General features: G+C 37.8%; 1 protein-coding gene across 6 annotated transcripts in view; it reads right to left on the bottom strand.

Moving 5' to 3' along the window:
* DNAJC13 (DnaJ heat shock protein family (Hsp40) member C13) overlaps positions 1-15750 on the bottom strand; it is a 151803-nt gene that overhangs the window by 7188 nt on the left and 128865 nt on the right. For all 6 annotated transcript variants that reach the window (XR_015740156.1, XM_087916707.1, XM_087916708.1 and 3 more), the window contains 12 exons: positions 12026-12139; positions 10666-10782; positions 10158-10335; positions 9871-9962; positions 8920-9019; positions 7950-8024; positions 7723-7835; positions 7207-7376; positions 6459-6501; positions 5792-5965; positions 4953-5132; positions 4009-4149 (listed from right to left, as the gene is read on the bottom strand). Coding sequence is in view for 5 of the 6 variants with exons in the window: in XM_087916707.1 (XP_087772833.1) it covers positions 4009-4149; positions 4953-5132; positions 5792-5965; positions 6459-6501; positions 7207-7376; positions 7723-7835; positions 7950-8024; positions 8920-9019; positions 9871-9962; positions 10158-10335; positions 10666-10782; positions 12026-12139 (1497 nt within the window). In the remaining variant the exon portion in view is untranslated. The remainder of the gene's footprint in view (positions 1-4008; positions 4150-4952; positions 5133-5791; positions 5966-6458; positions 6502-7206; positions 7377-7722; positions 7836-7949; positions 8025-8919; positions 9020-9870; positions 9963-10157; positions 10336-10665; positions 10783-12025; positions 12140-15750) is intronic.

The following is a 15750-nucleotide window of genomic DNA, read 5'->3' as shown; positions in this document are numbered from 1 at the left end:
GCTACATTGCTAGCATATGCTTGGATGGCAAATGGTTGTTCAAGGTCTGTGTGTTCCAAGATTGGTTCTGCTGAGAATAGTTGTTTAAGTTTTTCGAATGCCACTTGGCATTCCATTGTCCAGGTAAGGGGTTGCCTTGGCTTGGGTTTCTCCCTCCCTTTCGTTTTTAACAAGTTTGTGATGCGGAGGGCGATATTCACAAAAGCTGGAATGAGCTGGTGGTAAAAGTTTGCAAAACCCAGGAAGCTTTGCAGTTGTTTGCAAGTATGGGGCGGCTCCCAATTGATGACAGCTTTTCCTTTTTGTGGGTCCATCCCCTCGGGGGATATTCTATATCCCAGGTAGTCAATTTTTTCTTGGTGGAATTCACATTTAGAGAGTTTTGCATACAGTTTAGCATTTAGTTTTGTGAGAACTGCTCGGAGTAACCTGATGTGTTCTTCTTTTGTTTCAGTGTAGATTAAAATATCGAGATAAACTAGAACTCCTTTGTACAAAAATTCATGGAGAGTCTCATTAATTAATTGCATGAATACGGCAGATGCTCCTTGTAATCCAAAAGGGAGCACTATAAATTGGTAGCATCCCAGTGGGGTGTTAAAAGCCGTCTTCCACTCATCCCCTTTCCTTATTCTGATGCAGTAATATGCCTCTCGTAGGTCTAACTTTGAAAAAAAAATTCTTTTCGAGAGGTGGGCTAACATGTCCTTCATGAGGGGGAGTGGATACATATTCTCTATGCAAATTGCATTCAATTTTTTGTAATTAACGCACAAGCGTGCTGAGCCATCTTTATTTTTGCGGAATAACACTGGAGCTGCTACTTTTGGTTGGGTAGGTTTTATGAAACCCCTTTTTAGATTTTTATCGATAAATGCTCTGAGTTTAGTTCTCTTGGGGACACGCAGTACATTTTTGGTTTTGGAAGTTTAGCCCCTGGTAGGATTTCAATGGTGCAGTCTGTGGTGCAATGGGGTGGGAGTTCATCAGAAGCCTCCTTATTAAATACTTGGTATCTCGTATCTAAATCCTGGTACTTGTTGGGGATCTTAATGGGTTCAGCTGGCTGATTGGCTGGTTTTCTGTTCTCTGTTCCCTTTCTTTTCCTTTCCTCTAGGCTGTTTGCAAATGCAACATGTTTCTGGAAATGTACGATTCCTCTCTCCCAGTTTATTTTTGGATTCCATTTCCGTAGCCATGTGAGACCTAGGACTAGTGGCCCTTCCATTCCCGGTGCTACAATGAATGTGAGCATCTCACTATGGTTCCCTAGTCTTATTTTCAATGGTTCTGTAGCAAAACTAGCTGGCTGCCCCCGCTATAGTTCCATCTAATTGGCAGAAAGTTATGGGATTTTCCATTTTCTTTAGTTGGATTCCCAATTTCTCTGCTAGGGAGAGGTAGATTAAGCACTGGGTGCATTCCAAATGCAATAACACTGCAACTTCCTCCCCCTTCCCTCGGCTGGGGATAAACAGTCTTAGGGGTAGAGTGATTGGTTCAATTGGGTCGCTTATCAGTGGGTCATCTTCTGGATTGCTTTCTGACTGGCTCAGGTCTTCTCGGGGTGTTGGGGATTCTTCCTCTGGGTTGAGGGGGAATGCAATCCCACAGCTAGTTGGCTTCTCAGGCCAATTTCTTTTCCTTGAGGTCTGGATGTTCCAGGTTTCCCCCCAATGGGTGGTCTGGCTTTCTGGCAGGGGTTTTTGAACAGCATTCTTTTCCATACTTAAAGAAGCCAGATGGTCTTGGAGTCATGATGGTTTGGGGTTTGAAAAATTCCTACTTTCTCTGGGGTGGGGATCTTCTCCAAACTTTGCCATTGTGGTACTGGTTATGGGTCATGTCTATCTCTGCCTCCTCTGCCATCAGGTACCATTCATGCAGGAGGTTTGGAGCCCCACGAGCCAGGCAGGCAGTGTACAGGTTTGAGTCCATCTTTGAACCAACAGATTAGGATATCAACTGGCCAGTCAACTCGGCCGGCCAGGTCACAAAATTCCTCGGTGTACTCAGCTACCAGGAGATGGCCTTGCTTTACAACTCTAATGCGGTCGCGGGCTTTTCTACCAGTGAGGGGGTCTTCAAAGCGGTGGTGTAGGGCTGTCATGAACTGATCAAGGTTCCTCAGTTCTGGGGCATTAACATTGTGGAGAGTCACCATCCATCTGGCTGCTGCACCTTCTAGGGCCAGGATGACGACTCACACTCAGGCCTCCTGAGTCAGGAAATTCCACCCATGCATGTAGGTGAGGACTTGTGCCAGGAACAATCCCAGTTTTTGAGGGTCCCCATCAAATTTTACCCCAAGAGCGGGAACTTTCTCTGCAGTTGTATGTCTCTAGGTTGGCCAGGGTTAATCCCCTGCTCTGGGGTGGCAAGGGGTGGGGTACCTGGTATGGCTGCTGGTCCTCCAGCTTGTTCCAATGCCTGATCATTCTCAGTTGGATCAGGGGTGACGGCTCAGGTTCCCTCAATTTCTGGTTCAGTCACTCTCCCACGTTGGCGACTTGGTTCATCCCTCACATTGAGGTCCTCCAGGGCTTCCCTCAGGAGACGATTTATATACCATTTCAATTGGTCATCTGCCGGTGGCTCCTTGACCCAGCCTCCAGCTCCATTTTCCACCCAGGTTTACGGTTACCCAGGGTGAGGATTAGTTCCTTGGTTCTTCTGTCCCAGCTATCTCTCTTTCCTATGCCTATAGACCACTGGGGCTTTGTGGAGTTTTTGCAGGCAGCTTCACTGTCTTCGATTGGGTACACAAAGTCAGTGTCTGGCTTGGTAGTTGTCGAAGTTTCTCCCCAGCATTCAGCTTCCCCTTGGCTCCTTGCTATATTAAGACATTTTTGCAGGGTCCCCTCGGCAAAGTTTTTTTTAAAAAAAAATCCTCTCCGGGTTGACCCATTACTAGTCGAAGCAGAATCTAAGATACTTCCAGGCATACAGTAATAGATAAAGGGAGTTATTTAGATGTGGATTTAGTCCAACAAAGAACCAACATGTTAATCCCCACCCCGCTTCTCTGGGAACGTATCTTAGAAGAGTTTCCCAGGAAGTATCTTCCAGAGCTGGAATTTTTATGGTCCCTTCTCCTCTTGCTATATCTCCAAGAGGTGACAAGTTTCTAGACATCTGGCTCCAGTCCTCCAGTTGTGTATCATGTGCAAGTTATACAGATTCAATATAAGATTTAATATATTCAGGTTACATAAAAAAGGATTACTTATACCAACTCCCCCCCTTCTTCTCCCATTGAAGAATGGCAGATACATGGATCTGACACCTATACTCTACATTTTCATAGACAACGAACATATTGTCAATCATTCTCTATGGAAACTATGGATCTTCAGTTTCTTTAACCATTCATCAGAGGGCTTGATTTGCAGGCTTATGGTCATAATGAATTCCTCTCTGAGCCCATTTCAACTTTTCTATGTCTCTTAAACTAGTATACTTTCATTACTTATATACCTGCCAATTTTGCTTGAAATGTAAATGCTGGGGAATCTGGCATTTCTTGAGGGTTCACACCATATTCCTAACATTTGATAGTAAGCACATAATCATATGCAAAAAGTCCACCACCTTAACACTGTTGACAATACAGTGTCAGATAATCCAAGGAATTTTGATCAGCAGAAATCAAGGAGAAAAGTATTCTCTTCCATGATCTCTTACCTCCAGAAGTTAGATCCACCTTCACCTTCTGGAAAAGTCTTAAAACCTGGTTCTCTCTGTACCCCCAACGGGGTATGCTGTGGTTGATAGAATGAGAGACAAAAGTACACTCCTGTACCATCCACCAACCTCTTATTTGTTTAATTGTTAACCTTAGTTTTAATGCTTTTAATGTCTTTATATCTATGATTTTATATTATTGTAAGCTACCCAGAGCCACTTAGGATAGTGAGACAAGACATAAAAAGTATAACTAGGAAAAATGCACAAGTATTATCATAAATCAAAGAACCATTTTATTAGAAAATTACAAAATTTGCTTACTTGCACTACTAGATCATTTTGTTCTTTTTGAAACATTCGATTAAGTGCTTCACAGGCTATGCCAACGTTATCTGATCTTTTCTTCATTCCATTCATCAAAGGGCCAATGGTCTCTAACACTGCCATTGAACGAACACAAAGCTATAAAAATAAAAGTTTGCCAAATATTAATATCTTGCAATTACCCGTTAAAGATTGATTTGAATCCTGACTGAGGATTCAAAGAGACTTCAGTAGAAACATGAAATATTGTGAAATGTGTGAAATATTAGGAACAGTCTTATGAGCTTTGTTCTATATTCCATTTCAGTCTGCTCATGAAGAAAGCTTGCTTGCACTCTTCTAATTGGAATACATGTAGGAGATGAACAGGCAAACCTGGGGCAATGGAATTTAAAAAGTATCAGCCTAAAGTCGTTACTTTCCCAAAAACCGTCTAAGTTCAACCCCTCTTCCACTGACCATTATCAACTTCCAATTTAGAATTGAACATTAGTTGACTATATTTATGTCAAGATTTATGTCAAAGAATCAGAACATATGTTAAGTTGCAGTTAAGATTTATTGTTCAATCCTATTTAAGAATCTAGCCAATTAATATTGGAACATAACAACTGTGGGCTGATGATTCATTTAATTTCATCCCTTGGCTCTGCTTGTTTATCTCCTACAATGAACAGTTGACTATTGAACAGATGCAGGCAAAAGGACACGAGGAGTGGCATTTAAAGACCTACCTTCAAAAAAATGGCCCTATTGATACCCTGCCTAATACCCTGTTTGGTCTGCCTAATAATTGTCTCAGCAGAAAGATGGATTACCTAATTTATAAATGAGAGACACACAACAACTAAAAAGAGATAACTGTAACCAAAGAATGACCTTCTTGTAGAAGGTCAACCCTCAGGAACATACACCTTTTTTTGTGACTTAAGGTTACATACCTCATTATCAGATAGCATGTGTATGACTCGCATAGCACTTTTAGGAATAGCATTGTTCTTATGATTCATAGCTTGAAGAATCTTGGGAAGATGACCCAATGGGGGAACCTGGTCCGCTAGCTGAGGTTGAGCACTAAAGAGGCTTACAGTTGCTGTTGTTATTGTTTCCAAAGTTTCCCCCTATTTCAAAATACAAAGAAAGTAAATTATACAACAGCACAAATAAACTTTAATCACATTAATCAGATTGAAAAACATGACTGAACAGCACTCACAAGTTTTACATGAATGGAATATTTTAAAATTGTATTCACAACATAGCTTTTCTTATTGATAAAATTATACTCCAGGTAGTTTTTATGGTTTGGAACTTACATTGGAGAAAATTCAAGTTGCATAGTTTTTATTATATTTACACGAGTTGCTATGAATAATGAATCAATCATGCATACATTCCATGAGGTACTGCTTCTAGTTTATTTTTGACATTTGAAAAACTATTTTCATAGGCTTCACTGATTTCAATCTATATTAATGTCTTTTATCATCTTGAACTGTTAGTCAATATAAAATATTCTATTATCAAAATAAAAAAGTAATCTTATTTTAGATTTATTGAAAAATAAAATTAATTATTATGTAAATCTACTCCAGTGAATGCTGCTATCAACAGAAACACTCAATTTTAAATTAGCAAGTATCAGCTAGAAAAGAATTCAAATTTATTTCTTCCTCAATTTATTTCTTCTTCTATGAATGAGAAGGATTCTATCATCATTTTCAAAAATTTAAATTAACAATTACACAAAGCTGAAGTCAAAGTTAGAAATTAAACTTACATGGGGATTATTCTTCTCCAGTAGTTCAGTAAATTTTTCTAATAGGGCAATGAGAAATTCTCTAGGTTTCCGTAGGACCCAGGCTGGCTGGGCAATAAAGATTCTTAGGAAGACACCCCCTACAGAAAGTTCACCCTCTGCTTCACCATATACTACAGCAAAGTCCTCCGGCAACTAAATCAACCCAAAAAAGGAGAAAAAAGTTATTCTGTTTCTCTGACATAAAAGTTTCAGCTATTTTTTATTACTTATGAATAAAAAGAAAAAAGTTAGAATAAAAATATCTAAAACTGAAACCAAGCATCTCTACTAGATTACTTTGCAAATCTGATAATTGAATAGGAAGCCAGTTGAGCCCTAGCTTGAATAGCTGCTGATTAGGAAAAAGAGGAGCTCCAACTTAGCTATTTAATACATGATAATATATAGTTGCCACTTCCCCAATATTGCCCTGCAAATAACCACATTATCTGGAAATTGTAAGAGTTGCATATTGATGTATTTTGAGTGTACCAGCTTTAAGAAATATGTTCCACATAGTCCTAATATGATAATCACGGCAAACAATGAAAGAATATTTTCCCAGAATGAAAATGGACAGAACAGAAGCAACAACATAAAACAAAATGTAAATATTTGAATTATATTTATATTAGGATGTTTTTACCTTCCAGTTAATGTCAGGGTTATCCCTTTGCAGTTTAAAGTGCCTTTTAAAAAGAGGAAAGAAAATTATTAATTTCTCTGAAAACAGATTCAGGCTAGCAACATGCAATGTTTAACTAAATTATTTCTAAGAGGTTCGATGAACTTATAAAGACAAAAATTAAAACAACAACAACCCAGACATTAAATACCAGCTCAGGGTTGAAATGAGGAGTCCATGGTGCTCTCTGAGCTTGCTTGTTTTGTTGTAGACATTTCGTTACCCTTAACTAGGTAACACCATCAGTGCTAGTAAAGGAGTGCTGTTTGCTGTCAGTTTATATTCTGGTGACTTGTCTATCTGTTGTCTGCTGAGACAATCAACCAGCCCAAAAGAGAAAGACTCCAGCATCTCTCCTCTGGTAATCAGCACTCAGTTCAGCATAAATTAACTCCAAGATCAACTTCAAACCAACGATCAAACAAGCAATACCCCAATAAAAAACCCCTGCCAAACAGCCATCCGTAAACAGCTCAACCAAAGAATCTTTAAGATTGCTCCCACCCCCACAGACAAGTCACTAGAATATAAATAGACAGCAAACAGCACTCCTTTAGCACAGATGATGTTACCTAGTTACGGGTAATGAAATGTCTGCAAGAGAGTACCAAGGATATTAAGTACTTTAAACCTACAAGAAGAAATTGTTTTCAAAGTAGATTTATTGGGAAGAAATGTAGAGAATTTATTTATTTTTATTGTGACATACTCTAGCATCATTTCCCGAATGGTTGTAGATACTTTTTCTCTGGAGTTGTCATTCCATATTAACTCTGGATTTTCATGTGTTCCTTCAAAAATGTGAACAGCAGCTTCAGGATTATCCCTCATAGCATCCATGAAGACACTAGGTAGAAATTTCATTAGAATAATTCTAACCTAAGGAAAAAAAAAACACAGACATGGAGCTTACAAATTTGCCATACCTATTAGTGTTCCAATTCAGCAAACAAGTATCAGTGGAATGAAGCAAAATAGATTTTTTTTTCTGAATGAATTACTAGAAATGATGTCATTTCATAGTGCAATTGGAAACCAAGCTTATGTGCCTGCTATTTATTTCTGGCCATCCAATTTAATTATTTCAAGTCCTGCAAGGGTACAACATTTCTGAAAAGTTTATTTCAAGCCAAATCCAAGACATTATGTATATACTATATGGAATGTATGTCTTGGGTTGCTTTTAAAATATCTGTGAAACATCTACTGATGATGTTATACTTACCTTTGGACCAACCAGCTTGTCTGTTGTCATTTTAGCAAAAAGCTCTGCTGTCTGAGATCGAACTTGTGGATGTGTTGAATTACAGAACATATCAAGTAAGTAGATTAATGCACCTAAAAAAGTACAGAACTGCTAATATTTCTAATTACAGGAATTTTGGAGATATTAATTTTGAATGCAACAAATATTTGTAATAATACTGCTGGAAACAATGACGGTTGTCATACCTTTTAGCATAGCTTCTTTAACTATTTTGGTATTAGATGTCAAAGCATACAGAGTTTCAAGAACTAGCTGCCGACCTGCCAAAATTAAAAAAAATTGTGAAACTTTATAGTTAGCTATTTGACATAGACTAAGAGAATACAACAGGGTTTGTTTAAAGTTATACATCAAGTTTGTAGAATTTCCTGGTTTATTTGTTTTACATAAGGCATGTGACAGGTGGACATCAATCTCCAATTTTATTTCAAGAATATACTGTTCTATAGCAACTGGAGTAATTAACTTTTATGAGTTAATTGCTAAGTTAATAATTCAACTGAATTCTTTCTGTATCTAATGTGCATCTATTTAAGGAAGACATTATTGCTATTTGACTATTCAAAATTCAGTAGCTACTTTACTATCAAAAGTATGACATAGTAATTAATCTAGCAAAAATATCCCTTATGTCTTCTTTTTAATTATCTATAATTAGCAGTATTTTGAGACTTTCTAGCAAGCAGCAACACTTAGCGAACCTTGGCTAATCTCAAAAAGATAAATATAGTCTGCACCAAATTATTATATGGATGGAAGGCCCAAATGAAAAATAGGAGGGGAAAAAAATCCCAGCCAACATGATTGAAGATAATAGTAAAGACTTTGAAACTGTTCCAAGAGTATGATAATGAAATAACCAAGAATCATGTTTGACCTGATTGAACTATTTGACTTTTAAGACTAGGTTAATATATGGTTAGCTACAGTAAGATGCAACACATACTATTAAATCTTCCAAGAGTTAAGCTTTAAAAGACAAATATTTAAAAGCCTTTCTAAATTGGGTCTTTATTATTCCTAGATAAAATAACACAAGTATACTCTTCAAGACAGAAATATGCTTTTTTGTATCTAAAAGTTCCTCTTTTTGTACTATTTAGCTAAAGAGTAAACGAGAGAGAACTTAAATAAATTAAAATGTGATCCACATACTTGAAGGCAATGAATGCAGGAGAGCTAGTAAATTGGAAAGAACTATTGCTTCTGCAATATTATTTACACAATCTTGGTTACTTGTCACTATGTTCACCACCTGTTAAAGAAAACAAAATTAGATTACCAAGCTTTAGCCTAGTTTGTATGGGTCTAAGAAAATATGGAATGTATGTTGAATGTATAGCTACTCTGAATTTTAAAGAAGATTTTTATAGCAAGAAAAATGGTCCTTCCTCAACCGTAACAAATCTCCATTCCAACTGAATTTACATTTTTGTTTCAATTTGCTTGCTTTCTGTCTTTTAGCCTATTCCAATTAATCAAAAATTAATAATAAATTCAATTTAGTATTAAGTTATTATTACAAATAGTCCTCAATATACAAAGTTTGTTTAATGACTATTTGAAGTTACAATGGCACTGGTTTATCACTATTTTTCACACTTACAACTATTGCAGCAACCCAATTTTGTGGTCAAAATTCAGTCTCTTGGCAAATGATTTATATTTATGACAATTGTAGTGTTCCAGGCACATGTGATCGATCACTTTTTGCAACCTTCTGACAAGCAGAGTCAATGGGGAAGCCAGATTTGGAACATTACATTTCTCTTCCAGACCTTGTTGATCTGGCTGTTTCGAGAGTGGCTGGCACTTTCCCAGAAGTTAGTATTCTGAATGGAAAGCATTAAAGGTATTTGTCCTTGAACCATGTCTAGTTTTATCCAGAAATCCATTTACTATTTTCAGAATCAGAATCAGAATCAATACTGGCTTCATATAAAACATAACCTTGGTTCATTAATGACAGCAGTCTCCAATCTGTTGTTCTAACACAATAGTTGTACCCTAGCATATTGGAAGCACTAAGCTGATGAAGGCTAAACTACAAAGTATAATTAAGACTCTATAACATTTAAAAAGTGATAACAGTAACCATTATTATACCTCCAGAGCCAACTGTTGCACTTGACCAGCTCCATGAACACGTAGAAGGGAAAATAACAGCTTAAAGTGACCTATACATTCACATTCTGAACCTACAGAAATAAAAAAAAAGTTTTTTTTAATTAATAGTTTTAAAAGACTTCATTGATAAGATGTATAATTGAATTGGCATCTAAATCCCAATTTTTTTTAAAGGAAGTAAGTATGTATGTATGTGTATATGCATGTAAATGTACACACACACACACACACCCTTTTTAAAGACATGTTCAACATGCCTCATTTACCTGGGTTGTGCTTTATCACATTTCTCAGCGCTTCCAGAGCCATTTCAACTCTTCTGAGTCGCTCTCCATGTCGGTTAGATTCAACTTTCCCTGTCTGAGTTATGGCCATTAACGTATGAAGATACTGGGCTTGTGACCCTATATAATCCAAAAGGCTTGCAGCAAATGCTTTTGGAAGCTGCAGGATAATACAAGAATTATGAAGAAAGTTTCAATAGGTAAATAAAAAGAAAACATTTTTAAAATTTACACAACTTGAGTTAAGGGATAAACATAGTGTATTTTTATATCAGACTACCATCCTTTCTTAACTTAATTAGGCAACCAAATGATTTTTATAACCTAAATAATCAAAATGATATTCTTCAAACACTTGCAAGTAGAAAGCCTATATATCATACTAGTTATGACTGATAGGAATTACTAAATTACCAGTCCCTGTTCTAAAATATACGATTCTTATAAATATTTGTTATCAACGACTCTATTTAAACCTAAAGACTCTTACCTCTAACTGGAATGTGGGAACTTCATTGTAAATTCTAACAAAAATCTCTCCTACAATAAGTTCTTTTGCATGATCACTGAAGACAAATTCAGATCCATAACTTTTATCACATTCACCCTTTAGAAATAAAAATATTATCTTAGAATTTGTAATTAATAAATTATACTCTTAACTGGTTGACGTAATGAGAAATCTTGATTTAAAAGCAGCACAATCTCTATTATAAATATATCTGAAATTATGGATATAGGTAGTCCTTGACTTTTGACTGGTCCCTTAGAATGAGTGCTTTAGTGTCCATTACGCACTTACGGACATCATAAAATATTGCATTACCACCACCACCCCCAGCATTTTGGGTGCTTGACAACTAGTTCACATTTACAACTGGTTGCAACTGTTTTATCAATCTGTGGCAAAAAATACCCATTCAGAGAATGAGTTTGTATTTATGATTGTGTCATTTGCTTAACAACTATGTGATTTGGACTTATGATCCCATTATTCACTTAATGAATGCCATAAAAGAATTGTAAAATGGGGTGTAGTCAATGGGTGTCTTTGACTTATGACTATCACAACCAAAATTCCAGTCTCAATTGTGGTTGTAAGTCGAGGACTACCTGCAGTTGATTTCAGAATCTTACTTCATTTGAAACTAGCAGTGTAGATAGATGAAAACAGGAGGTATTCTCATTTCTATTAATCTTGAATGTATATATTGGAAGACAAACAAAAATATCAACAATTTTAAACTATGCAAGAGGTGCAGTGAAACTTCAATTTAACAAATTAACTGGTGGGGAGTGGATGTATTCCCAAATGTTAGTTAATTAAATCACAAATTATGCCATTTACTGCATTTGTGCGATGACATCACTGATTTGCATTTATGCCATGCATGTAATAATGTCACTATGCAAATGATGAAAATTGCTGAATATGATGTCAAATTAATAGATTTAAATGCTTTTTCCATATTACTTTGGATGGAACCTTTTTATTACTTCAAGATATCTGGACAGACCAGTCTGTTGCATTCGAGATTCATTTGTCTATTAAATGGAAGTTTCATTGTATATGAACATATCTGTGTGAGTCATTATAAAAATATACACAAAAAATATATGATCATGTTCAACAAATTCAGATATACATCTTGTTGAGCAATGAAAAACTCAAGATGTTTTTTCACAAAGTTTTTTCATATTAAAATAATCAATATACATTATAGCCCAGCACATATGAAATAATTTATTCATTCTGTAAAAAGCAGCACCTATACTCTGCATCTGCTCCTTACAGTATCAAACTTAATCCTTCAACATGCCATTCTAACAATTTTGAAAAAATGCCTCACTGTTTTAATCATGCTTTCCTGCTGAGATTCCAAGAATTCAAGGAGTTCAACTCTTGTCTGATTATTCCAGATCAGGTAAGGGCTCTCTGTGTTGCTGTTGAGCATTTTCAAAATCTGTATAAAATATTTAATTAAAAAATATATCCAAGATAAGAAAATCGATACTATCAGCCAAAGTATCCGTCAATCTTCTCTTTACTTCTATTTAACATTTACATGGCGCTACTAGGAGGGGTGGTTCAGCAGATTAAAGTCCAGTATCATCAATAAATTGTAATATGCTGATTTACATCACTACTTCAAAATGGGTTGATGATCTAAAATCCTGTCCCCTTCAGTCTGGAGCAAGATGAAGTAACTATATTGTTGTGGTAATTCCCCATTAGGAGAATGAGTGCACACAGGGAGACATAGTGAGAGTGGTAAAGAATAACAACACACAACCAGCACACAGATACACTGCATAGTAAAATGTAGGTTTTTACTTCCAGTAAACGGTTAAGCAAAGGCCAACAAGCAGTCCAAGTCATTCACAGTTAAAGCAGTCAGTTTTCAGTCCAGGGATAATCCAAATAACAAAGTCCAGTATCATAAACAGTTTAGTAACAGACTTACATCAAATCCAAGAAGAACTATGATCAGTAACAGTCAATAGGGAAATGCAGGAACAGCAATACTCTCAGCAACAACAGAACAACCCAGGTTTCTGGCTCCATCTTATGGCCATTTGAGGAACCACACCCAATTACAATTTTAGCATTCCCTTAAAGAGACAGTATTAAAATGTCTATCCTGGTTTATATATTTTCCAACCCAACTGTTAGGTGACTTACATTCCTAACATTCTCCCTTTTGGGTAGGACAATATATACAAGCTTGCATTCTAAGTCCACAATCCTCACAGCAAGCCTTATGCTTTACAGAGCCTTGGGCTTTTGTAAAATGATCTGCGATGTTATTTTCTGACATACAGTATTCCAGCTCAATCATCTTACTTTGCACACATTGTCTCACATTTAAATATCTTAAATCTGTGTGTTTTGATCTTGTCTTTACAGCAAGATTTGAAGCCATCTGTATTGCTGATTGGTCGTATTCATAAACAACAATAGAATCTGTTACATCAATTCCCATATCAATTAATAGTTGCTTATAACAAACTAAATCTGTACATAATAAAGACAAACATGAGAATTCAGCCTCCATTGTTGATAAACTTAAATGTTTCTGTCAAATAGAACTCCATCCAATCAACACCTTTCCTAATAATACTACAGTACCTGATGTAGATTTACGTGTATTTACGTCTGTAGCAAAGCTTGCATCATATGCAGTTAGACTTAGTTCATCCTTAGGCTCCAAATACAATGCATAATGCATTATTTGTTTCAGATATCTTAACACAAGCTTAGCAGCTTGCCAGTGCCTTTCAGTTGGCTCAGTGTTAAATCTCGTTAATTGGTTAACACTGTATGCTATATCTGGCCTTGACCAATTACTGAGATAAGATAAACTATCAATCAAGGACTGATAAATGTTCTTACATTCCTAACATATATATTCACCACCATTCTCTGCATGGTCTAGTGGTGGCTTATGAGAAGTAAAGGAAAGGAACAAATCTGTAACTTGTGTGTTCTCCTGGACGAGCAGCTCTATTTCTTCACATAACTTTATATTGCCTTTCAAGGCAAGTCAGAAGCTTCAACTGATTCAAAACTGGCAACTTGTGTATTGGCCAGCATTTAGACTCTTTGCTGGTTGTCAACAGTGCAATTTAAAGTTCTGGTGCTAAGTGGCTTGAAAGCCAAGGTATCTGCAAAATTCCATTCTCTCATTGGAAATGGCTGGCCAATTCGTTACAGCTGAGGGAAGCCACTGATTTTAGGAGGTAAGTCTACAGAAGTAGTATTTTTCAGGGGCAATCCCAGTTCTTTGGAATGGCCTCCCAGTGGACATTAGGTCAGCTCCCATTCTCACTGCTTTCTGAAAACAGTTGAAGGGAACATTGGCTTACCTGAATGTCCATTTTCTGTCTATGTGGAGTGAGTCCAGATAGGATGGGGTTAAGTCTGCTTAAACCCAAGCTCAAATTCTGCTCAAATTCAAGCTCCGCCCCTTTGCTGAGGCCACTCCCCCGTTTTCGACAAAGCATCAAGGCAGACGAGATGTGATTCCAGTAGTATATATAAACAGACACACATTAATGCACACACCCCTAGCCCACTCCAGACCAGATGAACCAGGGTGGGGCTGGACTCACTCCACACAGACAGAAAATGAACATTCAGGTAAGCCAATGTTCCTTTTCCTGTCTATGGTTATGTGAGTCCAGATAGGATGGGACATACCCAAGCTGCTAATTCCAGGGAGGGCAATAGTCTGGTCCTACTTATATCAGTGTTCATGTACACTTTGCAGGACTCTTCTGCCGAAAGAGGCATCTGCCGCAGCAAAGGCATCGATGCGATAATGGCAGATAAAAGGAGATAAAACGTGGCTGCTGCTCTGCAAATCTCAATGGGGGCTTGAGTAGCCCAGGCCGCCATTGTCACTGCACTCCTGATGAAATGTGCTGTCACTCCTCTTGGAATCGGAAGAGCCGAAGTGTGATAAGTCTTAGCAATGCAGGCCCTAATCCACCTGCCCACCATCGTTGGAAACACCTTCAACCCCAAGGAACTGGGTTGAAATAATATGAACAGGGCCTCCATCCTGCGGAACGGAAGAGTCCTCTAGATGTAAGTCTTCAAAGCCCTCCATACACCCAGAGTGTGCCATGATCGCTTGAGAGAGTGGGAAGGAGTAGGACAAAAATTGGGAAGGACAAGTTCCTGTGCTCTATGATATCTGGAATTGATTTTAACTATAAAGGAGGGATCCAATCGCAACACCACTCTGTCTGCATGGAAGACACACAAGTCCTCCTTGACAGAAAGAGCGGCTAACTCCGAAATCCTCCTAGCCGAGGTAATGGCTATGAGGAAATACAAGGTTATGGATTTAAGTGTTCAAAAGGTGGAGACATTAAGGCTTTAGAACTTTGGGAAGGTCCCAGGTGGGAAATCTGTGAACCAGTGGTGGCCTTATGTTGGAAGCCCTTTTTAAAAATTTATGAATGGTCTGATTGAGAGACAGGGAACCTTTATGATGCAAAAACAAAACTGAGGAAAGGGCTGCTACCTGTCTATGCAAGGTATTAGCGGAGAGTCCCTTGCTGAGACCCTCCCGCAAAATGTCCAAAATATTGGCCACAGAAGCCAAAATGGGGGAAATCTTGGATTTCAAACACCACTGGCAGAAAACTTTCCAAGTGGCTTGGTAAATTCTGTTAGTGGAAGGTTCTGGCTGCTAGGATGGTCTATATGGCTTTCTCAGAAATCTTTTGCTTCCTCAGTGCGCTCTGCTCAACCGCCATGCGGTTGGAACCACTGAGGGTCCAGGTGTGAGACTTCTCCTTGGAGTAGAGAGACTTTGAGAGGAGGGATTCTCCAAGGTGTGGAGCATGAGAGGTTCACCAGGTCCGCGAACCAAGGATGTCTGGGCCAGTATGGAGCTAGTAACAATACCTCCTCCTCCTCTTCCTCCAAGATCTTCCGAATCACCGCTGGTAACAATGGAAGAGGAAGGAAGGCACACAGTAGCCCCTGAGGCCAATGGCATCTCAGGGCTTTGGTCCCTTCTGCTCCCTGGTGCGCGAACCTGGTGAAGAAACTGGGAAGTTG

The sequence above is a fragment of the Pseudonaja textilis genome, chromosome Z, assembly GCF_049901715.1.
Source record: "Pseudonaja textilis isolate UNSWEBS1 chromosome Z, rPseTex1.2, whole genome shotgun sequence".
NCBI lineage: Eukaryota > Metazoa > Chordata > Lepidosauria > Squamata > Elapidae > Pseudonaja > Pseudonaja textilis.
This window is presented reverse-complemented; position numbering and strand designations above follow the sequence as displayed.